The sequence below is a fragment of the Dipodomys merriami genome, unplaced genomic scaffold (genome assembly GCF_024711535.1).
Source record: "Dipodomys merriami isolate MVZ:Mamm:240054 unplaced genomic scaffold, mDipMer1.0.p SCAF_823, whole genome shotgun sequence".
In the NCBI taxonomy this organism is placed as follows: domain Eukaryota; kingdom Metazoa; phylum Chordata; class Mammalia; order Rodentia; family Heteromyidae; genus Dipodomys; species Dipodomys merriami.
In genome coordinates this window covers 29,478-57,301 of record NW_027206428.1, presented here as the reverse complement: position 1 = coordinate 57,301, position 27,824 = coordinate 29,478, and the positions used below count along the sequence as shown (strand labels likewise).

The window sequence follows — 27,824 nt, the reverse complement described above, 5'->3', positions numbered from 1 at the left end:
TGTGTGTGTTGTCCACCTCCAGATGGAGGTGTAAGTAGCCTCCCACCGCGCGCTGGGTGCTGGGGAGCGTGGGCAGGAGAGGGGGGGTCTGCACAGACCGGTCAAGTCTTGGTCCAGGACGAGTCGGGCCGGCAGGGAGGGGCAGAGCCCGGCTCAGACCTGGGGCCTCACATTCGTCCCGAGGAGCCCAGGCGATACTGTTAGTCTGAGGAGCCGGCCTCCGCGGTCTGTGTGGGGCTCTCAGTCAGGAGCCGGTGGCAGAAGCCAAGGGACGCGGCATCCCTATCCTCTCTGGAGGTGCCCCGAGGACTGCACAGCACCTCTGCTCCTCCCCAGGGCCACTGCGGTCCCTGCCCTCCCCTGCCCTCCCCTGCCCTCCCCTGCCCTCCCCTCCCGGCACAGCCCTGCTCGGGGGTGACTCAGTTGGCCTGCACAGCCTCCAGCAATGCCATGGCTACAGGGATTTCAAAACAGCATCTGGAGGGCCCTCCACAGTCACGCTGACAGAAAAGCCTCCTCAGAGGGGTGGAGATGCACGCGGCCCAGGGCCCGCCAGCTCCCCCCGAGGCTGTGCGGGGTGTGGGGTCCAAAGCCGGCCCTGGAGCCCAGGACGCCCAGCGGCACCCGGGCCGGGGTCCGGTGGCAGAATGCTATGCGGTGCCAGGCTCCAGGGGCTGGAGGAGCCCAGGACGCCCAGCGGCACCCGGGCCGGGGTCCGGTGGCAGAATGCTATGCGGTGCCAGGCTCCAGGGGCCGGCGGGAGAAGCAGGGTGAAGACAGCGTCTGTCCCGAGCCCATCCCCCCAACACATGCCACGGCCTGCAGCATTCTCTCTTCTTTTCTTTTTGTGCTGGTCTTAGGGCTTGAGCTCAGGCTCTGGGTGCTGTCCTTGAACCTTCTTTGCTCAAAGCTAGCACTCTACCACCTGAGACACAGCTGCACGTCCAGCTTTTTGCTGATTGATTGGACATAAGAGCTTCACAGACTTTCCTGCCCTAGCTGGTTTCCAAACCGTGATCTTTAGATCTCAGTCCAGGAAAGCTGGGATTGCAGGCATGAGCACCCAGGCCCGGCTTCTGGTTTTGCTGTGTTAGGGGAAGGCCCCGTGCTGAGCACAAGTTCCAAGCCGTCCAGTCAGGCTTGCGCTGCTGTAGCGATGCCCCAGCCAGGGGACCAAGTGCGCAGGAGCTGGGCCTGCGGTGCTTACCAACTCAGGCCTCCCCCGAGCTGGATGTGCAGACTGAAGCAGGAGGCACACACCTGCAGTCAAATAGATGGGAGGAGAGAAGGAAGGAAGCAAGCTTGCACAGAGACCAGGCACACTCACACAGGACTTTTCTGTGAAGTGTTTGTGTATCAGTTTCCCCTTTTCCTCTCCTTTTACCTCCAATCTGTGTTCACCTACTCCAAGTATAGCTTATGTAAGTTCTTCTTCTTCCATCTTAACAACTTATTTGGTAGTTATGGGTTTGGCACGATACTTCATGTGGTTTCCGAAGCGTTTGGATCTGTATGCAGGTTCTTATTTGCGCTTGTGAATTATCCCAAGTACTCTATATGCTGTCTTCCTGCCTCCATCAGGCTAACGCACCCTTTACAAGTCCACTGCTCTTTCTGTTATCTCGTTAGGCATATGTCTTCTTTGATTTTGTTATCATTAAAATATAAACATACTTTCTGGATACATCCGTCTCCTACAACCTCTGCTAAGAGCAGAGAATTCCACAAGGTGGCAGAGGTGGGCTGGCTGCCGGGCTCGCGGATGTCCAGGCGTGGTGCTGGATCTGCTGTCCCCTCCTGTGCGTCTTCACCAGGCCCTACATGCCAGCCCGTGGACGCCTGCAACGTCCAGCCACAGGCCGAGGTGACAGGCACCGCCCTTCCGAGGCCATCTTCCACCCCCATCTGCACGCGTGCCTTGGCGTCACCCGGCTGTGCTCACTCGCCGGGCCGGGCCTCCGCGTGGCTCACAGCGCGGGTCCCTGCAAATCCTTGCAGGGAGGGATTTGCATGGGGGTCGTCCATACAGACATGGCCCAGGCTGGTGTCCATTCTCCTGAGACAACCCGGGTTTATGGAGCTCGGGTCTGGCCGCGGTCTGGAGCCCCGGGGATTACAGAGCTCGGGTCCAGCCGGGGTCCAGAGCCCCTGGGGTTTATGGGAGCTGGGGTCTGGCCGGGCTCCAGAGCCCTGAGGTTTACGGAGCTCGGGTCTGGCCGCGGTCTGGAGCCCCGGGGATTACAGAGCTCGGGTCCGGCCGGAGTCCGGAGCCCCTGCCCTCCGCCAGCTCAGGCAGCGTTGCCAAGCATAGAGGCGGCTTGGGTGGTGAGTTCGGGTCAGCTGTCGCATCTCTGTGTGTGCCATGTGTGGACACTTGTCTCCCTGCCGGTGGGCGGCTCGGCCTGCGGCGTGGTGGCCTAGGCTTCCCTGGCGAGTGGGAAATCAAGTCCCTGGGCCGCAGACCTCTTCCTGCCACAGAGGAGCAGCTGTGGGTGCTGACCACAGCCGGGGGGGGGGGGAATACAGGACTCCCGTGGAGCTGCCGTGTCCCTGTGTGTGTGCACACGCGTGTGCACACGTGTGTGCATGCGTGCGTACGGGAGGCGAGGAGGGCCCCCGAGGAGTGAGTGTGTGACTTCCAGTCCGTGTGCAGGCGCCTGGGCTCCTCTAGGAGCTGCTGTTGGTCTTGGTATTTTGAGAGCGTGGTGGGAAGGGGGAAGAAAGCGTGGGAGAAGGTAAAGCGTCCATCTTCCCGTCTGCTCTCGAAGCTGCCCCTCCTACAGCGCGGCCCAGCCCGGCCTCCCCCCTGATCGCCTGGCCACGGGCCTCCGCCGGTGGGCCTCTGCCCCACCCCGCCATGCCGCCGCCTCCACCCGAAGCCCCATCCCCACCCTCTATGCAGACAAACCCTGGCCCTCCCGATCCTCAGGCCCGGCGGGTACCAGAGATAATCAACTCAGAGGAGAGAAGGCTTGGTTTGGCTATGACAGAGAGATTGGGGGGATTGAAATTGGCTCATTCTCCCCCTCACATGAAAGCCGAGTCCTTTGCTGCCTTGCAGGAATCTTCCACGGCCCCCTCCAGAGAAAAGCCGGGTGGAGCCGAGGCCCAGCGTGGTCACTTCCTGTTTCCTAAGGCCTGCCACCAGCGGACACGCAGCAACTCCACCAGTAAGTGTGTCCTCCATGCCTGGACGTGCCGGGGCCGGGGCCGGGGCCTGGGCAGGGCCGGGGCAGGGCCAGCCGGCCTCATCCAAACTCAATCTCCTTCCTGCCCATTTGGACTACACCCAGCGGGTGTGGCCGGCCTCGCCCGGGCACTCTTCAGGGCCTCCACCCCCGGCCGGCCTCCTGTACCGGGCTCCACACACCGTCCCGGGTTTCCTCAGCCCTGCACGCCCCACAGCCGTCTGCACAGGCCTCTCCTGGCCTCCGGCTGCAGGGGTGCGAGGAGACACCCGTCCCTCTGAGGGTTTGAACCGGGCGCCCCCCGGTGGAGAAGGTGGGAGGTGCGGAAGCTGCGGCTCTGAAGCCGGTGCTGGGTGGTGGGAAGGACAGGGGTCGCTAATACACGCTTTCCGGAGCCTCACTGGTTTTACCTCGCGTTGCCCGTGTGGCTGGCGTGGTGTGTCAGCGGCTTGAGCTGGAGGATGCTGTATAAGTTGCTTTCTGAGACGCTGAGGGCTGTCCCTGTGGGAGTGGCTCCTGCGGGGGTCTGCGGGGTCTCCCCGAGGGGCCCTGCTCAGTTCTGCCGGCTGGGGATGGGGGAGAGGCGTCTGTGGGGTCTGCAGGGTCTCCCCGATGGGGCCCTGCTCGGTTCTGCCGGCTGGGGATGGGGGCGTCTGTGGGGTCTGCGGGGTCACCCTGATGGGGCCCTCGCTTGGTTCTGCCGGGTGGGGATGGGGGCGTCTGTGGGGTCTGCCGGGGTCTCCCCGACGGGGCCCTGCTGGGTTCTGCCGGGTGGGGATGGGGGAGGGGCGTCTGTGGGGTCTGCGGGGTCTGCGGGGTCTCCCTGACGGGGCCCTCGCTCGGTTCTGCCGGCTGGGGATGGGGGGGGGTCTGTGGGGTCTGCGGGGTCTCCCTGACGGGGCCCTGGCTTGGTTCTGCCGGCTGGGGATGGGGGCGTCTGTGGGGTCTGCCGGGGTCTCCCCGACGGGGCCCTGCTTGGTTCTGCCGGCTGGGGATGGGGGCGTCTGTGGGGTCTGCCGGGGTCTCCCCGACGGGGCCCTGGCTTGGTTCTGCCGGCTGGGGATGGGGGCGTCTGTGGGGTCTGCCGGGGTCTCCCCGACGGGGCCCTGGCTTGGTTCTGCCGGGTGGGGATGGGGGCGTCTGTGGGGTCTGCGGGGTCTGCGGGGTCTCCCTGATGGGGCCCTGCTGGGTTCTGCTGGCTGGGGATGGGGGCGTCTGCGGGGTCTGCGGGGTCACCCTGATGGGGTCCTCGCTTGGTTCTGCCGGGTGGGGATGGGGGGTGTCCTCTGCTTCCACCCCCTTCTTGTTGAGACTGGAACGTGCTGGCAGGTGGACGGGCTGGATGTGGTTGTGGTTTCCCGGGGCCTCGCGCTGGGGTTGGCGTGTGGAGATGTCTGCCGTCAGCCTGCCAGCCTGAGGAAGGGCCGCCTGCCCCCCAGGGCAGGGCTGGTGCATGGGAGGGACGCTCTGCCCGCGCCTGTGCCGGTGCCCCTCCCCCCGTGCCTGGCTCGGGCACCGCGCGAACCCCAGCTGGTGAGGATCCGGCAGGGGCAGAGGCTGGCCCGCCCTCCTCCAGCTGTGGTTTCCCCCTCCCCACCCAGGTGTTAATCCATACTGCTCGGGAGATGACTTCCCAGTGACAAAGAAGCCTGCGGCCGCTGCTGACCCGCAGCCGCACCCTCTCTGCAGCACCAGGAAGTCGCTCTCTCAGCAGCTGGACTGTCCAGGAGCACAGACTGCGGTGAGGGCGGAGGGAGGGCGGGCGGGCGGGCGGAGGGCAGCCTCAGCCGGGCTGACCACAGACCAGCGGTGCTGGACTCACAGGCAAAACAGAGAGCAGATTTAGAAATCCCTGCGGGAGGAGCCGTCTGCTGAGCTCCACGCGCACCAGGCACGGCAGCAGCCGGGCTGCCTCTCTCCTGCCCGGGTCTGAGGACGCAGGCCTGGCGTGGGCTCCACCAGGCCCACGAAACCCTGGTTCTCCTCACAGGGACCCTGGAGGCCCACGCGGTCGCTGAGCACGGTGCAGCTGGGGCAGCCCTGGGGGCCACAGGCCTCCGTCATCTCCAACATCGTGCTCATGAAGGGCCAGGCCAAGGTAAGCGGGGCCATGGCCACCGGCTCCTCTCCCCACGTGCTCTCGGCCAGCCTGGGGCCCCGCCAGGCGGCATTGAACCCTTGGAGCTGGCTCCCTCTTTCCTTCCTGGAATCCAAGCCCACATCGTTGGCAGAGATGTAGGGGAAGACACGTTACCTCTCCTCTCCAGAGGATGGGAGACGAACGCTAGATACACAGATGGGTGAGCTCTGTGTTACCTGCTCCACCGGGGTGACTCAAGGATGTGTGGGTTCGGCCATCAGCTGCAGCGTCCTCCAATTCCTGGGGATGACAGGGCCTCGGGCCGACCTCTGTGTCCAACTGGAGTCTGTGTCCAGGCTGCAGTGCAGTGCATCAACCTGGCCTGCAGTATGATGCAGGTCACCGGTTGTGGTATGATGCAGGTCACGGGCTGTGGTATGATGCAGGTCACGGGCTGTGGTATGGTGCGGGTGACGGGCTGTGGTATGGGGCAGGTCACGGGCTGTGGTATGATGCAGGTCACGGGCTGTGGTATGATGCAGGTCACGGGCTGTGGTATGGGGCAGGTCACGGGCTGTGGTATGGGGCAGGTCACGGGCTGTAGTATGGGGCAGGTCACGGGCTGTGGTATGATGCAGGTCACGGGCTGTGGTATGGGGCAGGTCACGGGCTGTGGTATGGGGCAGGTCACGGGCTGTGGTATGGGGCAGGTCACGGGCTGTGGTATGGGGCAGGTCACGGGCTGTGGTATGGGGCAGGTCACGGGCTGTGGTATGATGCAGGTCACGGGCTGTGGTATGGGGCAGGTCACGGGCTGTGGTATGGGGCAGGTCACGGGCTGTGGTATGGGGCAGGTCACGGGCTGTGGTATGATGCAGGTCACGGGCTGTGGTATGATGCAGGTCACGGGCTGTGGTATGGGGCAGGTCACGGGCTGTGGTATGATGCAGGTCACGGGCTGTGGTATGATGCAGGTCACGGGCTGTGGTATGGGGCAGGTCACGGGCTGTGGTATGGGGCAGGTCACGGGCTGTGGTATGATGCAGGTCACGGGCTGTGGTATGGGGCAGGTCACGGGCTGTGGTATGATGCAGGTCACGGGCTGTGGTATGGGGCAGGTCACGGGCTGTGGTATGATGCAGTCACGGGCTGTGGTATGATGCAGGTCACGGGCTGTGGTATGGGGCAGGTCACGGGCTGCGGTATGATGCAGGTCACGGGCTGTGGTATGGGGCAGGTCACGGGCTGTGGTATGATGCAGGTCACGGGCTGTGGTATGGGGCAGGTCACGGGCTGTGGTATGGTGCAGGTCACGGGCTGTGGTATGATGCAGGTCATGGGCTGTGGTATGATGCAGGTCACGGGCTGTGGTATGGTGCAGGTCACGGGCTGTGGTATGATGCAGGTCACAGGCTGTGGTATGGTGCAGGTCACGGGCTGTGGTATGGTGCAGGTCACGGGCTGTGGTATGATGCAGGTCACGGGCTGTGGTATGATGCAGGTCACGGGCTGTGGTATGATGCAGGTCACGGGCTGTGGTATGATGCAGGTCACGGGCTGTGGTATGGGGCAGGTCACGGGCTGTGGTTTGATGCAGGTCACGGGCTGTGGTATGATGCAGGTCACGGGCTGTGGTATGGGGCAGGTCACAGGCTGTGGTATGGGGCAGGTCACAGGCTGTGGTATGGGGCAGGTCACGGGCTGTGGTATGATGCAGGTCACGGGCTGTGGTTTGATGCAGGTCACAGGCTGTGGTATGGTGCTGCAACCCTAGTTGCAGAACATGCAGCACCCATCTTCAGTATAATTCAACAGCCCAGGCTGTGTGCTTCTGCTCCTCCCATCCCCGTGTGTGCCCCTGTGGCCCAGTCCCTCTGATTCCGTGTTCTGTGGCCGTGTCCCTGTCATCCCGTGTGATCCCCTGTGGCCGTGTCCCTGTCATCCCGTGTGATCCCCTGTGGCCGTTTCCCTCTCATCCCGTGTGATCCCCTGTGGCCGTGTCCCTCTCATCCCGTGTGATCCCCTGTGGCCGTGTCCCTCTCATCCCGTGTTCTGTGGCCGTGTCCCTCTCATCCCGTGTGATCCCCTGTGGCCGTGTCCCTCTCATCCCGTGTGATCCCCTGTGGCCGTGTCCCTGTCATCCCGTGTGATCCCCTGTGGCCGTGTCCCTCTCATCCCGTGTGATCCCCTGTGGCCGTGTCCCTGTCATCCCGTGTGATCCCCTGTGGCCGTGTTCCTCTCATCCCGTGTTCTGTGGCCGTGTCCCTGTCATCCCGTGTGATCCCCTGTGGCCGTGTCCCTCTCATCCCGTGTGATCCCCTGTGGCCGTGTCCCTGTCATCCCGTGTGATCCCCTGTGGCCGTTTCCCTCTCATCCCGTGTGATCCCCTGTGGCCGTGTCCCTCTCATCCCGTGTGATCCCCTGTGGCCGTGTCCCTGTCATCCCGTGTGATCCCCTGTGGCCGTGTCCCTCTCATCCCGTGTTCTGTGGCCGTGTCCCTCTCATCCCGTGTGATCCCCTGTGGCCGTGTCCCTGTCATCCCGTGTGATCCCCTGTGGCCGTGTCCCTGTCATCCCGTGTGATCCCCTGTGGCCGTGTCCCTGTCATCCCGTGTGATCCCCTGTGGCCGTGTCCCTGTCATCCCGTGTGATCCCCTGTGGCCGTGTCCCTGTCATCCCGTGTGATCCCCTGTGGCCGTGTCCCTGTCATCCCGTGTGATCCCCTGTGGCCGTGTCCCTGTCATCCCGTGTGATCCCCTGTGGCCGTGTCCCTGTCATCCCGTGTGATCCCCTGTGGCCGTGTCCCTGTCATCCCGTGTGATCCCCTGTGGCCGTGTCCCTGTCATCCCGTGTGATCCCCTGTGGCCGTGTCCCTGTCATCCCGTGTGATCCCCTGTGGCCGTGTCCCTCGGGCCCTGCCCCCTCCCTCGTCCAGGGGTCAGGCGGGTGCTCAGGAGGTGCACTTCTACCCCAGCCTCTCTCCCTCCCAGGGCCTGGGCTTCAGCATCGTCGGGGGAGAGGACAGCATTTATGGCCCCATTGGGATTTACGTCAAAACCATCTTTGCAGGGGGAGCTGCGGCGGCGGACGGAAGGCTGCAAGAAGGTAGGCTGTCCGCCCCTTGCCAGGGAGTAGCCGAGAAACCAAAGGCAGGGCCCAGGATCATTTGGCCATACACAACCTGGGGTCTGCAGGTGTGTGTGAGGGGTCTTCTCCCTGAGCTCCCCACCATCGCTGGTCCAGGGGCCTTCACCAGCCTGGACTGTCCCTCCCCCCGCCCCTCCCCTCCCTCCCAGTGCTCCGGCCAGGGCCAGCGTTCCCTGAGGCCCGCTCTCCTCCCCACCCCTGCCCACCTTCACCCGGCCATGGGAACCAAGCCCAGTGGTTTCAGCAGAGGAGGGAGAAGCCATTCTTTGAAGGCCCTAGGAACATAGAGAAGAGTCAGAGGCCACCCATCTGCTGGACTCGCGCCCCGCGGCCCCTCCCCAGCTCCGTCCTCTCAGCGCTTGGGGTCTCCGTAGAATGGAAGCCCCGAGACCTCCTGGGAAACGGAGGCACTTCCTGTGGGTGCTAGGGGTCAGGGCCCCACCTTCAAGTCTACCCTGACGTTAGGTTAGATTGTCGGGCGGCCGCTTGGTCTGCAGAGGTCTCTGGAGTTGAGCGGGGCGGCCAAGTTCACGGGCAGGTTGCAGGAGTCAGGCAGGCTGAGGGTGGGTATGGAGAGTTCACGCACGCTGCCGACTGGCCGGTAGAGATGACGTTTGCCAAACCGGCACAGCGCCCCCCGGCGGCTGGCTTCGACGTGGGCAGCCCACGGGCCAGCTCCGGGCCAGCACACCTGGGTTTATACTGCTCACGAATAAAGCCAGGCTCGCTCCTCTCAGGGGCTGGAACTTCCACACCGTTCTTTTATTAGTGACGTGGGAATCGGCATGAAGGTCTGCTTCCGGCGCCACAGGGGAGGGCCAGGCTGCCCCTGGGCGCGCTGCGGGCGGCCTCCTTGGCTTTGACGCGGGCGCTGGGCGGTGAGATGGCCTGGCTCCACGGGAACTGGGGCGTTCGGCTCTTACAGGAAGCTTGCTAGCTCTCACGAGCACGCGGCGGTATCCCGTGGCTGGGAGGCGGCCGCTGCAGACAGAGAGTGGGGGTGTGGAGGGCTGGGGGGCTGGTGAGCCGGGGTGCCCGCTACCAGGAGCTGCGCCCGCAGGGGCACGAAAGACGGAGCCAGAGCCCAGACAAGGAGGCCGGGCGGGCGGGGCAGGCCGGAGGTGGAGGGAGAGGGGGAGGCGGGAAGGAAGAAGGGACGCTGGGGTGGACGGACGGCCGAGGGGAGGCCATGGGTCCCGGCGGACACCAGGGGCCGCTGTTCACCAGCCAGCAGTGACCAGGCAGCCGTGGCGGAGTGCAGACTCCAGGGCCCTCAGCACTGGGGAAAGAAGGGGGGGAGGACAGTGCGGGGGGGGGGGGGGGAGGGGAGGGCAGTGTGGGGGAGGGGAGGGCAGTGCGGAGGGAGGACAGTGGGGGGGCAATATGGGGGGAGGGGAGGGCAGTGTGGGGGAGGGGAGGGCAGTGTGTGTGTGGGGAGGACAGTGGGGGGGCAGTATGGGGGGAGGGGAGGGCAGTGGGGTCATCTGCGGACAGGCGGAGGGAGAGGGGAGCGGAGCAGGGAAGGGAGCAGCCGCGGGGACTGGAACTACTGCCCTGTGAGCGCAGAAAGGCAGAGTGGCGTGTCCTGTGTTCCCGCCCAAGTGAGGCTTCATTACTGTTTTCTGATGGACTCTAGTTCACAGCAATCCTGGGAAGGGAATTTCAACCTCGAGGAGATGCCGTGCTAGCAGCCGTTCATTCTAATTAATTAACTGGGCCCTCAGGCTGTCTTTGTAAAGGGAGTTCTCATCCATTCTGTGGTTTCTGCAGGAGTACAAGAACGTTCTAGATCAAAGCTGCCGATGCTCTGACTGATGATCTAAAGTGTATTTGGCAGAGCTCAGGCCCAGCCGTTTTGACCAGGGCAGAAGCACAGGGCTGGACCGCGGGGCCCCCTGGGGCAGATGCGCTCTTCCTTGGGGACGGGAGGGCCGCTCCCGGGCCTCTCGTCGGCCTCTTCTCACCGCGCCCGTGGTTACGTAGAGCCAGGCCTGTGCGGACTGAGACGCAGCCACAGGGAGCCGTGCGCAGCGCTGTCCTCGGCTATTGCTCTTCACTCTCCTGACAACAGGTGACGAGATTCTGGAGCTCAACGGGGAGTCGATGGCTGGGCTAACACATCAGGCTGCTCTGCAGAAGTTCAAGGTGACTATTTCTTCCCGCACGCGGCCACGACACCCAAGGATTAGGAACGCAGCCCCTTTGCGTGGAGCACAGTCAGTTCGGCTCAGGGCTGTCTGGAGTGTCTGTTTACATGCAGTACATGTTGCATCGTTTACCCAGTGTGTGATAGTATCACACCTGCACGCGTGTATTGCACTGGATGTGTCGTCTGCCTGTGTGGGAATGACGTGTGCGGCATGGAGCACGTGGTGTGCACACGTTTGTGTGGCCACAGGTGACATGTAGTACTGTGTTGTATGGTGTATGCCGTATGAAATCTGTAGGTGTGAATCTCACAGAATACACCGCACGTGTACCGTGACCATGCGCTCGTGTGGAATGGGATGCTCCACGTGTAACGGTGTGTACACACGTGTACCATGTAGTAGTTATGTGTAACGCACAGTGTGTGTCCCGCGCCGTGCGTGCGTATGAAGCTCACGGGTCCATGCGCTGCGTGTGCGCGGCCGCGGCCGGTTTTGTTGTCTTCTGCGTCGGTCCTGAGTGGCTGATGGTGGACCCCTGTCCCCCCGCAGCTCGCCAAGAAGGGGCTGCTCACCCTCACCGTGCGGACCCGCCTGACGGCGCCGCCCGGGCCCGGCCGCCGCCCCTCGCCCCCCCTCTGCCGCTCCCTCAGCTCCAGCTCCTGTGCGGCCAGCGACGGGCCCCCCTTCCCCCCAGAGAGCCCCGCCAGGCCCAACTACAGAGTCATGGTGGAGGTTTCGCTGAAGAAAGGTTAGCGTGTGGCCACGGGAGGGCCCGGGCCTCCCTGGCTTCCCCCAGCCCCTTCCCCCCTCCAGCCTCCTCCTCAGCCTCCTCCCCCCAGCCTCCTCCTCAGCCTCCTCCCCCCTCCAGCCTCCTCCTCAGCCTCCTCCCCCCTCCAGCCTCCTCCTCCCCCTCCAGCCTCCTCAGCCCCCTCCCCCCTCCAGCCTCCTCCTCAGCCTCCTCCCCCTCCAGCCTCCTCAGCCTCCTCCCCCCTCCAGCCTCCTCCTCAGCCTCCTCCCCCCTCCAGCCTCCTCCCCCGCCTCCTCCCCCCAGCCTCCTCCCTCCTCCAGCCTCCTCCTCAGCCCCCTCCCCCCTCCAGCCTCCTCCTCAGCCTCCTCCCCCCTCCAGCCTCCTCCTCAGCCTCCTCCCCCCTCCAGCCTCCTCCTCAGCCTCCTCCTCAGCCTCCTCCCCCGCCTCCTCCCCCCAGCCTCCTCCCTCCTCCAGCCTCCTCCTCAGCCTCCTCCCCCCTCCAGCCTCCTCCTCAGCCCCCTCCCCCCTCCAGCCTCCTCCTCAGCCTCCTCCCCCCTCCAGCCTCCTCCTCAGCCCCCTCCCCCCTCCAGCCTCCTCCCCCTCCAGCCTCCTCCTCAGCCCCCTCCCCCCTCCAGCCTCCTCCTCAGCCTCCTCCCCCCTCCAGCCTCCTCCTCAGCCTCCTCCCCCCTCCAGCCTCCTCCTCAGCCTCCTCCCCCTCCAGCCTCCTCCTCAGCCTCCTCCCCCCTCCAGCCTCCTCCTCAGCCTCCTCCCCCCTCCAGCCTCCTCCTCAGCCTCCTCCCCCTCCAGCCTCCTCCTTAGCCTCCTCCCCCTCCAGCCTCCTCCTCAGCCCCCTCCCCCTCCAGCCTCCTCCTCCCCCTCCAGCCTCCTCCTCAGCCTCCTCCCCCTCCAGCCTCCTCCTCAGCCTCCTCCCCCTCCAGCCTCCTCCTTAGCTTCCTCCCCCTCCAGCCTCCTCCCCTCCAGCCTCCTCCCCCCTCCAGCCTCCTCCTTAGCCTCCTCCCCCTCCAGCCTCCTCCTCAGCCTCCTCCCCCTCCAGCCTCCTCCTCAGCCTCCTCCCCCTCCAGCCTCCTCCTTAGCTTCCTCCCCCTCCAGCCTCCTCCCCTCCAGCCTCCTCCCCCCTCCAGCCTCCTCCTTAGCCTCCTCCCCCTCCAGCCTCCTCCTCAGCCTCCTCCCCCCTCCAGCCTCCTCCTTAGCCTTCTCCCCCCTCCAGCCTCCTCCTCAGCCTCCTCCCCCCTCCAGCCTCCCCTCCAGCCTCCTCCTCAGCCTCCCCCACCCCTCCAGCCTCCTCAGCCTCCCCCACCCCTCCACCTCCTCCTCAGCTCCCTCCACCCCATAGCCCCCTCCCCATCCTCCCCCCTCCATCTCTTCCCCTCAGGGCCAGTCCCTCTGGCTGAGCTGGCCAGGCTTTCCTCTTTGCAATCAGCCCAAGGACACTTTGAATCTCCCGGCTCTTTGTCACCTTAGTCTAAATGTGGTCTCCTCTGAGGCTTGAACTGGCATCTGTCACCTGCTAGAACATTGCCCTTATGTCTCCCCTTCCTTCCGCCTTCCTGGTCTTTCTCCCACATCAACTCATTGCCCTTCCTGCCTGACCCGAGCAGCAGCTGTTCTTGGTGGATGGTGGGGCGGGCAGGTGATGGGTGGGGCGGGGTCACTGCAGGTGATGGGTGGGGGTCCCTGGGGATGATGGGCGGGGTCACTGCAGGTGATAGGTGGGAGGTCACTTGGGTGAAGGGCGGGGTCACTGGGTGGTGGCAGGGCCAGGCCGGGCCGGGCCGGGCTGGGCTCTGAGCTGTCGGCCAGGCCGCCATCGGGCGCGGCCGGCACGGCGCACCCGGGAAAGCCCTCCCTTGTTGTCCTCAGAGGCCGGCGTGGGCCTGGGCGTCGGCCTGTGCAGCATCCCCTACTTCCAGTGCATCTCCGGCATCTTCATCCACACGCTCTCGCCGGGATCCGTGGCTCACCTGGATGGACGGCTGCGGTATGTCCGTGTCCGTGTCTGTGTCCCGCAGGCCCGGCCTCGGCCCCGGCCGCGCCCTCCCTCACGCGTGATCCGGAGCCCGTGATTGGCTGGGCCCCGGCCGCGCCCTCCCTCACGCGTGATCCGGAGCCCGTGATTGGCTCGGTGAAGCACTGCCTCGGGCGCGTCTCCAAACCCTCGGGTGCGGCCTGGGCGGGAGGAGCTGGGTCCGGGGCTGCTCGGAGGCTGCGGCCGCTCTCCCGGTCACCTCCCGCGGCCCCCCCGTCCGACCCCCCCCCCCCCGCGGGAGGCCAAGGCCGGGGGCGGGCGGGCTGCGGGAGGCTGGGCGGCCCGGGGCCACCCGCGTCCGGCCGGCGCTCCACGGCCGTGCGCGTGACCGCAGGTGTGGCGATGAGATCGTGGAGATCCGCGAGGCCCCCGCGCGCTGCATGACCCTCAGCGAGGTCCACGCCGTCCTGAGCCGCTGCGGCCCCGGCCCCGTCCCCATCGTGGTCAGCCGGCACCCGGACCCGCAGGTGAGCGCCGCCGCTTCCTCCCGTGACTTCTCGAGGCGGCCTGCAGGTTGCGCACCCCTCACAGGCCTGACGGGCGCCATGACGGCCGGGGACCACGCGGTGCCAACCATGTCACCGTGGACGGCAGAGCCGGGCGAGGGGTGATGGCGCTTGACGCATGCAGGGCGCTGGGGGGCGCGGAGAGGGGCCCAGGCACCTACGATGACGACGCTGGGGGGCATGGAGAGGGGCCCGGGCACCTACGATGACGACGCTGGGGAGGGTGCGGAGAGGGGCCCGGGCACCTACGATGACGACGCTGGGGAGGGTGCGGAGAGGGGCCCGGGCACCTCCTGATAGCGATGCTGGGGGGGCATGGAGAGGGGCCCGGGCACCTCCTGATAGCGATGCTGGGGGGCATGGAGAGGGGCCCGGGCACCTCCTGATAGCGATGCTGGGGGGCGTGGAGAGGGGCCCAGGCACCTACGATGACGACGCTGGGGGGCATGGAGAGGGGCCCGGGCACCTACGATGACGACGCTGGGGGGCATGGAGAGGGGCCCGGGCACCTACGATGACGACGCTGGGGGGCATGGAGAGGGGCCCGGGCACCTACGATGACAGACGCTGGGGAGGGTGCGGAGAGGGGCCCGGGCACCTCCTGATAGCGATGCTGGGGGGCATGGAGAGGGGCCCGGGCACCTCCTGATAGCGATGCTGGGGGGCATGGAGAGGGGCCCGGGCACCTCCTGATAGCGATGCTGGGGGGCATGGAGAGGGGCCCGGGCACCTCCTGATAGCGATGCTGGGGTGCATGGAGAGGGGCCCGGGCACCTCCTGATAGCGATGCTGGGGGGTGCATGGAGAGGGGCCCGGGCACCTCCTGATAGCGATGCTGGGGGGTGCATGGAGAGGGGCCCGGGCACCTCCTGATAGCGATGCTGGGGGGTGCATGGAGAGGGGCCTGGGCACCTCCTGATGACGATGCTGGGGGCGCATGGAGAGGGGCCCGGGCACCTCCTGAGGACGGACACTGGGTGTTGTCTGGAGACTGCGGGGCCAGCGACGCCCAGAGTGCCTCTGGAAGTCGAGCTGTGGCTGTCGGCAGCGCCGGGAGGGAGGAGGTGGAATCTAGGCGCAGGCCGGGCGCTGGCCAGGTCGGGAGTCTGCATCTGCGTCTCAGAGGGCCATGATGTTTCCTAGGTTTCCGAGCAGCAACTCAAAGAAGCTGTGATGCAGGCCGGGGAGAGCCTCAGGCTGGGGAAGGAGCGGCCGCCGTGGGTCCTGGAGGGTAAGGACTTGCGTGCCTCTGGCCAGAAGCCCGGGCTGCAGACATGAGCCTGAGGTGCAGGGCGCGTGGATTCAGATGGATCCGCTCGGTTCCCTCTCCGCATGCAGCTCTGTGGGACAAACCCCAGGCGATGCCAGCCGGCGGGCCGGAGCTCAGCCGGGGACACCCTGTCCACTTGTGTCCCATGTCCCACGCAGGAGGGAAGAGGCTGGAGAGCAGCTGGCGCGGGCGGCCCACGGTGGAGAAGACCTCGGCGGCCGCACAGCGCCGGGCACAGGCCATGGTCCGCTCCAGCAGCGACTGCAGCTGCATGGCGGGGTCCCCCGGGGGAAGCCCCTGCAGCGGGGGCTCGGAGCCCCCGTCCTCGGGCCGGGGCAGGGAGCCCGGGCTGCCCCCGGACGGCCCCCCGCTCCCCGGCGGCCTGCACACCCACCCTCCCCTGAGACTGAAGAAATCCTCCGAGATTTTGGTGAGGAAGCCAACGGCCTCTAAGCCCAAGCCTCCTCCCAGAAAGTACTTCAAGAGCGACACCACGCCTCAGAAGAGTCTGAAAGAGAGAGAGAGCCCACCATGTGCTTCCTGGCACACCCTGCCCACCTGCCGCCAGGTAAGGGGCTGTGCCCAGGTCCCGCCAGGTAAGGGGCTGTGCCCAGGGCGGGGCTGTGTGCAGGGCGGGGCTGTGTGCAGGGGCGGGGCTGTGTGCAGGGGCGGGGCTGTGTGCAGGGGTGGGGCTGTTCCTCTGTGCCCAGGGCGGGGCTGTGTGCAGGGTAGGGCTGTGTGCAGGGGCGGGGCTGTGTGCAGGGGTGGGGCTGTTCCTCTGTGCCCAGGGCGGGGCTGTGTGCAGGGTAGGGCTGTGTGCAGGGCGGGGCTGTGCCCAGGGTAGGGCTGTATGCAGGGGCGGGGCTGTGTGCAGGGTAGGGCTGTGTGCAGGGCGGGGCTGTGTGCAGGGTAGGGCTGTGTGCAGGGCGGGGCTGTGCCCAGGGTAGGGCTGTATGCAGGGGCGGGGCTGTGCCCAGGGTGGGGCTGCGTGCAGGGCGGGGCTGTGTGCAGGGGTGCTGTTCCTCTGTGCCCAGGGTAGGGCTGTGTGCAGGGCGGGTCTGTGTGCAGGGATGGGGCTGTTCCTCTGTGCCCAGGGCGGGGCTGTGTGCAGGCTCCCTGTGCCATGCACAGCTGTGCCACACAGACTTGCCATCCCCTGGCTCTGCGGAGCAAAGCCAGTACACAGGACCACGTGGAGAGGAGCAGTACAACAGCAGAAGCCTGGCCAGCTCACGGGCTTCCAGCTGTCCATCATAGACAGGCTGACCACACACCGATGCCACACCAAAACCTACCGACACACTGACCCACGGCACACCGACACACAGTGCACACACACACGGCACACAGTGCACACACACACGGCACACAGTGCACACACACGGCACACCAACACACAGTGCACACCGACACACAGTGCACACTGACACACAGTGCACACACACACGGCACACAGTGCACACACACATGGCACACAGTGCACACACACACGGCACACAGTGCACACACACACGGCACACAGTGCACACACACGGCACACCAACACACAGTGCACACCGACACACAGTGCACACCGACACAGTGCACACACACAGACACACAGTGCACACACACGGCACACCAACACACAGTGCACACCGACACACAGTGCACACACACACGGCACACAGTGCACACACATATGGCACACAGTGCACACACATGGCACACCAACACACAGTGCACACCGACACACAGTGCACACACACACAGTGCACACACACAGACACAGTGCACACACAGATGGCACACCGACACACAGTGCACACACACACGGCACACACACACGGCACACTGACACACGGCACACACACACAGCACACCGACACAGTGCACACTGACACACGGCACACACACACGGCACACCGACACGGCACACACATACACCCATGGCACGCCAACACAGTGCACACCAACACACACACCAACACACAGCACACACACACACGGCACACAGACACACAGTGCACACACGGCACACCGACACAGTGCACACCCACACACATGGCACACTGACACATGGCACACACACACACGGCACACTGACACATGGCACACACACACACGGCACACTGACACACGGCACACACACACACGGCACACCGACACGGCACACACATACACCCATGGCACGCCAACACAGTGCACACCAACACACACACCAACACACAGCACACACACACACACGGCACACACATACACCCATGGCACGCCAACACAGTGCACACCAACACACACCAACACACAGCACACACACACACACAGCACACAGACACACGGCACACGCACACACACACGACACACAGACACGGCACACACATACACCCATGGCACACCAACACAGTGCACACCAACACACACAGGCACACTGACACACAGCACACACACAGTACACAGACACACGGCACACACACTCGGCACACCGACACGAACGAAGGTGCTCCTGTGTGGGCCTTTGCCGTGCACACTGATGGAGACAGCAGAGGACAGAGATGTCCGTGCTCAGGTCCTCGAGAGCCGTCTGCTCCCCTCCTCCGTCCGTGGGCAGGCCCGGGGGTGCTCCCGCATCTGTTCCTTGGGGCTGTGTGGTGGGGGCAGGGGCACACACCCTTGGGGCCCGCGGGACCCGTCCTGGGCCTCCGCGAGGCCCACTCGGCGCACAGAGGCGGGAAGGCCGCGCTCTGTGAGGTGCCGTGACGCCGCCGTCCGCGCTCCGTGTCCCTCCTTCCGCCCCAGCGAAGGCCCCTCACCTTCCCGCGGGGCTGCCGCTCTGACGCTTCCTGTTTACACCACAGGAAGCCGGGGAGCCGCTGCCTGCACCACCTCAGCAGGAAGACACGGTGGGGAGAGGCCCTGGGGCCACGGCCTGCGGCCCAGGACCTGAACTCGGCCCACAGACTGCGCCCCCCACGGAGGGCAAGCCAGGGAGAAGGGCCGGCCCAGGTAAGCGCCAGCCCCTCCCCAGGAGGAAGGCCGGGCAGAGATGGCTCCACTGGGAAAGTAGGGGAGCACCTTGGGCTGGAGACCACATGCTGCGCTGGCCTGCCGACCACTGGGGCTGATGGACGGCGCTGGCCTGCCGACCACTGGGGCTGATGGACGGCGCTGGCCTGCCGACCACTGGGGCTGATGGACGGGGGGCCCCAGCGTTGGGCAGTGGGGGTGCTGCCCACAGTGGAGCCGGCCTAGAAACGCAGCGGTAGGCCCGTGTGCTCACACCTGGTACCTGAGTGCCCTGCCGGAAAGCACGTGAGATGTCTCTGAGACAAGGAGCTGGGGACGGAGTGTGCTCCCACACCACACCCGGAGCAGGCCCCGACACGGCGGCCCCCCCTGACACGGCGGCCCCCCCCCGACACGGCGGCCCCCTGCCCCCGACACGGCGGCCCCCCCTGACACGGCGGCCCCCCCCACACGGCGGCCCCCCCCCTGACACGGCGGCCCCCCCTGACACGGCGGCCCCCCCTGACACGGCGGCCCCCCCTGACACGGCGGACCCCCCCCGACATGGCAGCCCCCCCTGACACGGCAGCCCCCCCCCAACATGGCGGCCCCCTGCCCCGTTCCCTCAGTCACCCTGACTGAAGAACAGCCGGAGAACGCGGTGTCCTGCCTGTCTGCGCAGGACACGCGTGGGTGGCCGTTCGCTCGAGGTCCCAGCAAAGGGCTCCTTCCCGCTCGCAGCTCTTCAGTCAGAGCAGGGGGGCGGGCCGGACTTCATCCCTACGTCCTGGGTCCTGGAGCCCTGCCAGGTCCTGGAGGGGTGGGGAGGCAGGGTCTCCCCTCCCCTCCCCCACACCCAAGAGGGTCAGAGGTCAGCCAGTCCCCCGGGTCCTTCCAGTCCCTCCGGTCTCTCTGATGGTGGGATGCTGTGCGGTCTGCTTCCTGGAGGGCTGGCGTCCGGGCCCGGGAGAGGAGGGCCTGGGCTCCTCACCCTGGGGTGCGAGCGGGCGCTCCGTGTTCTCCACAGACCCCGGTGGCCTCCTCGTGGCCACGGAAAGGCGGCCTGCGGCAAACGCTGAAGGCCGCGCAGGGTGACCTTGCCTCTTGGCTGCCAGGGTGCAGGGGCGACCCCCGGCACGTGGGAGGAGTCCGGCAGTCTCATCGGAGGCGGATGGATGCTGGCTCGATGCCCGCTGCTGAGGAGAGCCCTGTGGGGGGTGGCACACGCCGGCGGGCAGCGGGAGCCCCGGGCCCCGGCTCCGCCCTGGGCTCGTCCAGTCAGATCTCAAGGGTGGAGTCTTCAGGCTCCAGGGTGCTGTCACCAATCGGTGCACGGGTTTTGTCTTCCTGGGCCTTGGGGTTGAGCCAGGGGATCGCCATCTGATCACAGGCCTGTCCACACATGTGAGCCGCACACGAGCTTGCTGGCCGAGAGGCAGGCGGCTGCTGATGGGTGGAGAGCTGGGTCAGGCAGCCGGCCCCGTCTGCTGCTTGCTCACTGCTGGGTGGTGGTTGTGTTGTTTTGTTTTGTCCTGGGGCTGCAACTCAGGGTCTGGGTACTGTCCTTAAGCTTTTGTGTTCAAGGCTAGCATGCTACCACTTTGAGCCACGCTTCTACTGGCTTTTAGGTAGTTAACTGGACGTAAGAGTCTTACATGCTCTCCTGCCCCGGCTGATTTTGAACCGAGATCCTCAGATCTCCACCTCCCGATTAGCTAGGATTACAGGTGTGAGCCACCGGTGCCTGGCTTACTTTGCTTTGGAATGGCCTGGCAATCCATAACAAATATGGCAGCCAACCGGTGGCCCCCAGCTGAACAGCTTTGGAAGGTAAACTAATTGCTTTGGCTTTTGCATCAGGTATGACTTGTATCTACTTGGCCTCGGGGGCCCTCCCAGGCTCTGTTCAGAGGGCCTCCTGCCTTATTGAGCACTGGAGTCCTCCGTGACACACCGAGATGGGCCGTCCCAGGGCCAGCGGTAGCACGCTAGCAAATAACTCCTCCTCTGATCCTGGATCCTGTCCGTGGGCACCGGGGCCGGGTGATGGGGCCCGGGCCGCCCTTTCAGCCAGCAAGGGCTCACTGCCGTGTCTGCGGCCTCCATGTCTCTTCCATGGTCCTTACCGCGTCGCTTTGCAGCTAGAATTTAGGAAGGAAGCAAGCACACATAGCCCTGGCTTTGTCTCTGCTCGCGTGTGTAACGCTCGGCCCTGGCTTTGTCTCTGTTCCCATGTGTAATGCTCGGCCCTGGCTTTGTCTCTGCTGGTGTGTGTAAGGCTCGGCCCTGGCTTTGTCTCTGCTGGTGTGTGTAAGGCTCGGCCCTGGCTTTGTCTCTGCTCGCGTGTGTAACGCTGGGCCCTGGCTTTGTCTCTGCTCGCGTGTGTAACGCTCGGCCCTGGCTTTGTCTCTGCTCCCGTGTGTAAGGCTCGGCCCTGGCTTTGTCTCTGCTCGCGTGTGTAACGCTCGGCCCTGGCTTTGTCTCTGCTGGTGTGTGTAAGGCTCGGCCCTGGCTTTGTCTCTGCTCACGTGTGTAACGCTCTGCCCTGGCTTTGTCTCTGCTCCCGTGTGTAAGGCTCGGCCCTGGCTTTGTCTCTGCTGGTGTGTGTAAGGCTCGGCCCTGGCTTTGTCTCTGCTTGCGTGTGTAAGGCTCGGCCCTGGCTTTGTCTCTGCTTGCGTGTGTAAGGCTCGGCCCTGGCTTTGTCTCTGCTGGTGTGTGTAAGGCTCGGCCCTGGCTTTGTCTCTGCTCGCGTGTGTAACGCTCGGCCCTGGCTTTGTCTCTGCTGGTGTGTGTAACGCTCGGCCCTGGCTTTGTCTCTGCTCCCGTGTGTAACGCTCGGCCCTGGCTTTGTCTCTGCTCGCGTGTGTAACGCTCGGCCCTGGCTTTGTCTCTGCTGGTGTGTGTAAGGCTCGGCCCTGGCTTTGTCTCTGCTCACGTGTGTAACGCTCTGCCCTGGCTTTGTCTCTGCTCCCGTGTGTAAGGCTCGGCCCTGGCTTTGTCTCTGCTGGTGTGTGTAACGCTCGGCCCTGGCTTTGTCTCTGCTCCCGTGTGTAAGGCTCGGCCCTGGCTTTGTCTCTGCTGGTGTGTGTAAGGCTCGGCCCTGGCTTTGTCTCTGCTCGCGTGTGTAAGGCTCGGCCCTGGCTTTGTCTCTGCTCACAGTGGCTGGCGCGTCTCCACTAAAGAACCGGGTGCTGAGGCGGCAGGTGCGGGTGGACCACGGCTTTGAGCCCACAGCCGAAGACCCGTGGGTGAGGATTTCCGACTGCATCAAGAACTTATTTAACCCCGTCATGAGCAGCAGCCACAGCCGCGTGCCACGGCAGCCCAGCGACGGGCTGGGCGGAGAGGACGGGACGCGGGGCCACCCTGGCGAGGCCCTGCCGAAGGCGGACACCGCCAACGGCGTGCCCAAGGTCCGCACGCCAGCGGACAGCGGCGGTGTGAAGAGAGGGCCCCCCGTGGCCCCCAAGCCAGCCTGGTTCCACCAGGGCCTGAGCGGCCTGCGGAGGCGGCAGGAGGTCCCCCCGGCCGGCCGGCCAGCGCCCACCCCCCCTCCCCAGGAGACTCCTGCCCCAGCCCCCACCACCTCCATCAAGCAGAGGATCAGCTCCTTTGAAAACCTGGCCTCCTCTCAGACACCTGACAGAGCTCAGAGACTGAGCCTCCACCCCTCCTCCGGGGAGGCCCCCAGCCCTTCCGGGAAGCCCGAGGACGGGCGGCCGCCTGGGCTTTGGGGGCCAGGAGCCCCGCTCTCTGCCACGCACAAGCCGCCAGAGCCGCTGCCCCAGGGCCTCCCGGAAGCCTCACCATCTGGTGACCCAGCCGTGCCTGCGTCCCCGACCCCGGCTCGGCCGCCTGGCCGGGAAACCCGGGACTCCGGCTCCCGCCCAAGGCCGCTGTCCTCAGAGGCCGAGGACGCCCGAGGCCCAGCCCTCAAGATGCCAAGCCAGCGGGCACGGAGCTTCCCCCTGGCCAGGACCAAGTCTTGTGAGACCACGGCAGGGGACGGGAGGTCCGGGAAGCTCTACGCCATCAGCAGCCAGGTGTCTTCCGCCGTCATGAAGTCCCTGCTGTGCGTGGCCACCCCCGCCCCGGGCAGCCAGGCCGCCCGCCTGCCCCTGGGAGGAGCAGCCCCCCCGCCGGCCTCCAGCCAAGACGCCCCTGCAGACGGGCCTGCCAACGCCGCCGCGCCGGACACCAGCTTCTCCCTCAAGTGAGGTCCCGCATCCTGGGTCTTCTGTCTCGTCTTTCCTTTCTCCTTGTTATAGGTTATAATCCTATGTGTCAGTTTAAGGTTTGCTCGGCTCTACTAGCCCAAAGGTGGTTCTTTTCTGGTGTGTGTGTGTGTGTGTGTGTGTGTGTGTGTGTGTGTGTGTGTGTGTGTGTGTGTGTGTGTGTGTGTGTGTGTGTGTGTGTGTGTGTGTGTGTGTGTGTGTGTGTGTGTGCGCACGCGCGTATAGTACACCTGTGTTCACTCCTGGCCTCCAGAGGGATGGCAGGTGGTGGACAGGGCCAGGGAGGCAGGGAGATCTGGAAGGGGAGGTCCTGGGGCAAGGCCCTGACCTCTGGAGGAGCAGGCTTCCTGGGGAGGCCTTCCCCAGCAGGGCTCAGCCCTGGGCCGGGCCTGAGGCCGTCTGCCTCGGTTCCAGCCCCAGGCCAGTGCCAGCTCTGACCATGGGTTCCCGCCAGTAGGCGCAGTGCCGGGCCGGAGCCCTGGGGCTCTGGCCGCGGGCCTGGGCTGCCATCTCATTTATTTTTATGCAGAAGCCTTTGTAGCCTGAGGGTGCTCCATGGTGACATTCCCCCTCCCCACACCCTTCCCCACCCCAGACTCCTTCCTCTCATCCCATTCCCTCACCCAAATCCTCCTTTCCCGTGCCTGTCCCCCGTGCAGAGTTCCAAACTCTTGGTCTCCCTCCTTGACCCACCATCTCTGCCCTGTTAAGTTCTCTCTGTTGTTATTGTGCCGCCGAGAACAGATTTGTTGTCTGAATAAAATGCGCAGAGCGTTTGGCCCTGCGTCCGTGCGGGCGCGGTGCTGATGCCAGCAGAGCGTTTGGCCCTGCGTCCGTGCGGGCGCGGTGCTGATGCCAGCAGAGCGTTTGGCCCTGCGTCCGTGCGGGCGCGGTGCTGATGCCAGCAGAGCGTTTGGCCCTGCGTCCGTGCGGGCGCGGTGCGGATGCCAGCAGAGCGTTTGGCCCTGCGTCCGTGCGGGCGCGGTGCTGATGCCAGCTTTACAGACTTGTTATTGACGCGGTGCACTGCTTCCTCCCGTCAAGCCTTTCTGAGCTGAGAGGATACACGGAGGGGCTGGCCGGGCCCGAGGAGGCCCGCTGCGCCTCCCAGCGCTCCCAGCGCTCCCAGCCCGGCCAGTCGGTCATCGCCCTGCTCAGCCCGGAGGAACTGAGACAGCTCAAGGAGGAAGTGAGCGCCCTGGACGAGGCCTCGCTGAAAGTAGGTTTACCCGGGGGCACCGAGGGGGGGCGTGGCCGCCCGGGGCCGGCAGGGATGGGCCTGAGGGTTGAGAGCGTAGCCCCAGGCCGGGCCGAGGAGGCGTCCTGTCCTGTAGTGAAGAGGGAGATGGCCACGTCCTCACGGTCAGCGTCCCGTTTGGAGGAAGCGTTACAGCCTGTGCCCAGGCAGGGGAGCGCAGGCGTGGGAGCCCCCGTGCTGGCCGGGGAGTGTGCACTCTTGCGGGCATGGGATTGTTACGGGTGTTCTTGTCTACAGAAACTAGACGGCATCCGAGTCACGGTTCTGCACAAGGAGGAAGGAGTCGGCCTTGGGTTCAGCCTGGCAGGGGGTGTGGACCTGGAGAACAAGGTGATCACGGTGAGTGGGCCATTGGTGAGGGCCGGCCAGGCCGGAACGGTGGGGAACTGAGGGAGAGGCGGGGCTCTGGGGAGGGAGGGAGGGAGGCGGAGCTCCAGGGAGGGAGGGAGGCGAGGCTCCGGGGAGGGAGGGAGGGAGGCGGGACTCCAGGGAGGGAAGGAGGCGGGGCTCTGGGGAGGGAGGGAGGGAGGCGGGGCTCTGGGGAGGGAGGGAGGGAGGGGGCGGGGCTCTGGGGAGGGAGGGAGGGAGAGGGGCGGGGCTCTGGGGAGGGAGGGAGGCAGAGCCCTGGGGAGGGAGGGAGGGAGGCGGGGCTCTGGGGAGGGAGGCGGAGCTTGGGGGAGGGAGGGAGGGAGGCGGGGCTCTGGGGAGGGAGGGAGGGAGGGGGGCAGGGCTCTGGGGAGGGAGGCGGGGCTCCGGGGAGGGACCGAGGGAGGTGGAACTTGGTGAAGAAGGTAGACGTGAACTTTGGTGGGGAAGGAAGTTAGGGGGAACTCTGGTCAGGGCCGGTCTGCCCCTGAGCTCTGCCCTGGGGCTGGAGGGAAGGAGGGAAGGAACGCTGGCCTGCCAGCAGCCCTGTCCTGGGATCCAGAGACCCCAAGTCTGCGCCTCCTTCCTCTGGGCTGGTTACTGGCAGTCAGGTCTGGTCTGGGGGCAAGCCTGCTGGGCGGCTTCCACACCCACTGCTGGGCCGGCAGGTTCACAGAGTCTTCCCTGGGGGCCTGGCCGCCCGGGAGGGCACGATCCGGAAGGACGACGAGGTTCTGTCCATCAACGGCAAGTCCCTCAAAGAGGCCACGCACAGCGACGCCCTGGCCGTGCTCCGCCAGGCTCGGGACCCGCGGCAGGCCGTGATCGTCACCAGGCCGGCGGAGGGGCCCACGCCGGACCTGCACAGCCCAGGCTCGGCGGCCGGCCAGGCTTCTGCAGAACCCGGTAAGCTCTCCCTGGTCAGAGGAGCCGGCCTCGTCGCCCCACACTGGGTGAGCTCCACACGGGCGATCACAGCGCAGCCGTGCGGGCCGCCGGGTCCACCCGGTGAGTGGCCGCGTGTGTGAGCGGCCGGGCGTGGGCACGCGTGGACCTCCAGCCAGGCCTGCGGTTTCCCCCACAGCAGGGGCCACCGTCCTCACCGTGACCCTGGAGAAGACCTCTGCGGGGCTGGGCTTCAGCCTGGAAGGCGGGAGGGCCTCCCTGCTCGGGGACAGGCCCCTCACTGTCAACAGGATTTTCAAAGGTGGGTGCTGGTCTTGCTGTTCCTTGCTGGCTAGTTGTGTGTCCAGGTGTGGGTGTGTCCAGACATGGGTGTGTGTCCAGGTGTGGGTGTGTGTCCAGGTGTGGGTGTGTGTCCAGGTGTGGGTGTGTCCAGGTGTGGGTGTGTGTCCAGGTGTGGGTGTGTCCAGGTGTGGGTGTGTCCAGGTGTGGGTGTGTCCAGGTGTGGGTATGTGTCCAGGCGTGGGTGTGTGTCCAGGTGTGGGTGTGTGGCTAGGCGTGTGTGTGCAGGTGTGTGTGTGTGTCCAGGTGTGGGTGTGTGTCCAGGTGTGGGTGTGTGTCCAGGTGTGGGCATGTGTCCAGGCGTGGGTGTGTCCGCGTGGGTGTGTGGCTAGGCGTGTGTGTGTAGCCGGTGGGCTCGTGGCCAGGTGCGGTGTCTGCACCACGCACAGTCTGCCTGTGGCGCCTGCGGCCTTGCCCCTTGAGCTTCTCTCCGGCGTCTCCTGACCTCTCTTTGGCCGGGTCCCTTTATGGGACCGAAGTCAGTGTGGGTTCAATTTTGCAGAGGCAACGTATCGGCCTTGAGGCACAAAACTGAAGGGGTCCCCAAATATGTAGAGATCAAGCCAGTAATATTCCAATCTAAAACCCCAAATGAATGTTTAAAAAGGCCCATGGTGAACAAAATGCCAGGGTAAATTCGGGGGCCGTCCCACACGGCCTCCTGCCTGTGACCCGGGTAAAGCCGCAGGCCGGCGCTGTGCCTCCTGCCTGTGACCCGGGTAAAGCCGCAGGCCAGCGCTGTGCCTCCTGCCTGTGACCCGGGTAAAGCCGCAGGCCAGCGCTGTGCCTCCTGCCTGTGACCCGGGTAAAGCTGCAGGCCGGCTCTGTGCCCGTCCCACATGGCCACCTGCCCTCCTGCGTCCTGAACCCCTCGCTGCTAGTGCCTCTATAATTCTGGCGCCTTACCTGTCATGAACTGGGATACAAGACAGTAAAATGAGGGGGGGTCACCTAGATTTGGGGTTTCCTGTGACACCTCTGGGGATGGCCTGTGAGGCCCCCTACCCCACCCTGACTTCCTGCTGCTCACGCTGGAAGCCCTGGGCCACGGGGCAGGGCCACGGGGCAGGCCCATGGGTCTCCCGCGGGGGCTCAGGGCCTTCCTCATGAAAGGAGGTGTCTGGGGTGCTCACGGACCCCGAAGCACCCCGGCCCTGCCTCAGCCCTGTGGCCCTGGCCCTGTGGGAGTTCACACGCTCAGGGCAGGCAGTGCCCTCACCTCAGTTTGGAGAGGGGCCCGTCCCCCCTCCAGAGGCGGGTCTGGAGTCAGCAGCAGCTCTAACATCAGGGACGCGGGGCCCAGTGTCCGCGCTGCCATTCACACAGCATGGCGCGGCATCCGCTTACGGAGGGCCCGCTGCAGGGACACAGCATCCCCGGTGGGAGGCCCCACCAGGTCCTGGGCACAGCGCAGCCTGTGGCTTTTTAGGGGCCACAGAGTGCGGAAGCCCAGCACCTGCCTCGGGAGCCACCGCTTACAGACGCCGCCTTTTAGACATGCCAGGCTTGTGGGAGCAGGGCGGAGGCCGGCCTGGCCCTCAGAGCCCACGGGCTTGTGGGAGCAGGGCGGAGGCCGGCCTGGCCCTCAGAGCCCAGGTCACCTTTTCATCTCAGGGACCACCTCAGAGCAGAGGGACACAGTCCAGCCTGGAGATGAAGTCTTGCACGTGGCTGGCACTGCCACGCAGGGCCTCACGCGGTACGAGGTCTGGAGCGTCATCAAGGCCTTGCCGGAGGGGCCTGTCTCCGTGGTCATCAAGAGGAGGAGGCTTCCGTCCAAGGCTGCTGTGGCTGCTGAAGATGCCTAGGCAGAGGAGCTGAAGATGCCTAGGCAGAGGACTGCTCGTGGGGGCGAAGCCATGCTGATTCCCAGGCCCCCCCCGCAGCGTGGGCCCCATGGCTGCTCCCCCCCCGCAGTGTGCGCCCCAAGGCTGCTCCCCTCCTCCTGCAGTGTGGGCCCCATGGCTGCTCCCCCCCCGCAGTGTGCGCCCCAAGGCTGCTCCCCTCCTCCTGCAGTGTGGGCCCCATGGCTGCTCCCCTCCTCCTGCAGTGTGGGCCCCATGGCTGCTCCCCTCCTCCTGCAGTGTGGGCCCCATGGCTGCTCCCCCCCCCGCAGTGTGCGCCCCATGGCTCCCCCTCCCCCCCCCCGGACAGCACTGAAGCAGACGGCTACCCTGACAGTGACGGAGGAGCTGGGATGGCAGGAAGGCCGGCCGTGCTGTGTATGAGTGGCGGATAATGTCGCCGTCACAGAATACAACCTTCAGACCCAGCTTGTTACCAATGCATAGCGCACTTTGCAAACAACCTCAGCGGTATGGTAACCATTTAGCCTGTAACAGCAACTTTGTTTTCTCGGCAGCGGATGAGGCAGGGTGGGCAGGGTGGGGGTGGAGGGGAGTGGAGGGGGAGCCGGCCCCTGACAGCCCTGGAGCAGCTCCATGCTGGGGCTGCCCGGGGGCTGAGGCTAGCTGATGGCGGGAGCTCTGCTGACCCGGGCCTGGCCACCTGCGGGAGGTTCTGTGGAAGGCTCCTGAGGGCAGGGTGTCCGGCAGACTTCCATACGGAGCAGCTGGCACATAGGAGGGACCCAGAGACAAGGG

At 65.7% G+C, this 27,824-nt stretch overlaps 1 protein-coding gene across 1 annotated transcript; it reads left to right on the top strand.

Moving 5' to 3' along the window:
• The first annotated feature begins 3,018 nt into the window (after nt 1–3,018).
• Il16 (interleukin 16) lies at nt 3,019–27,548 on the top strand. Its single transcript, XM_070011507.1, has 17 exons — nt 3,019–3,170; nt 4,790–4,929; nt 5,179–5,286; nt 8,258–8,372; nt 10,486–10,559; nt 11,114–11,312; nt 13,194–13,311; nt 13,694–13,826; nt 15,009–15,096; nt 15,294–15,703; nt 17,970–18,117; nt 21,277–22,330; nt 23,397–23,571; nt 23,848–23,949; nt 24,645–24,882; nt 25,061–25,183; nt 26,836–27,548. Exons 1-17 carry the CDS (start codon nt 3,032–3,034, stop codon nt 27,027–27,029), a joined length of 3,558 nt encoding a protein of 1,185 aa, XP_069867608.1. The 5' UTR covers nt 3,019–3,031; the 3' UTR covers nt 27,030–27,548.
• Nucleotides 27,549–27,824: the final 276 nt, after the last annotated feature.

Excerpts from the sequence above, each read along its gene's own strand:
- Il16 (XM_070011507.1), top strand. The coding sequence starts at position 3,032 with ATGAAAGCCGAGTCCTTTGCTGCCTTGCAGGAATCTTCCACGGCCCCC. Across the intron at positions 13,312-13,693 it reads CACCTGGATGGACGGCTGCG|GTGTGGCGATGAGATCGTGG; the intron begins GTATGTCCGTGT and ends GCGTGACCGCAG. Across the intron at positions 13,827-15,008 it reads GCCGGCACCCGGACCCGCAG|GTTTCCGAGCAGCAACTCAA; the intron begins GTGAGCGCCGCC and ends GATGTTTCCTAG.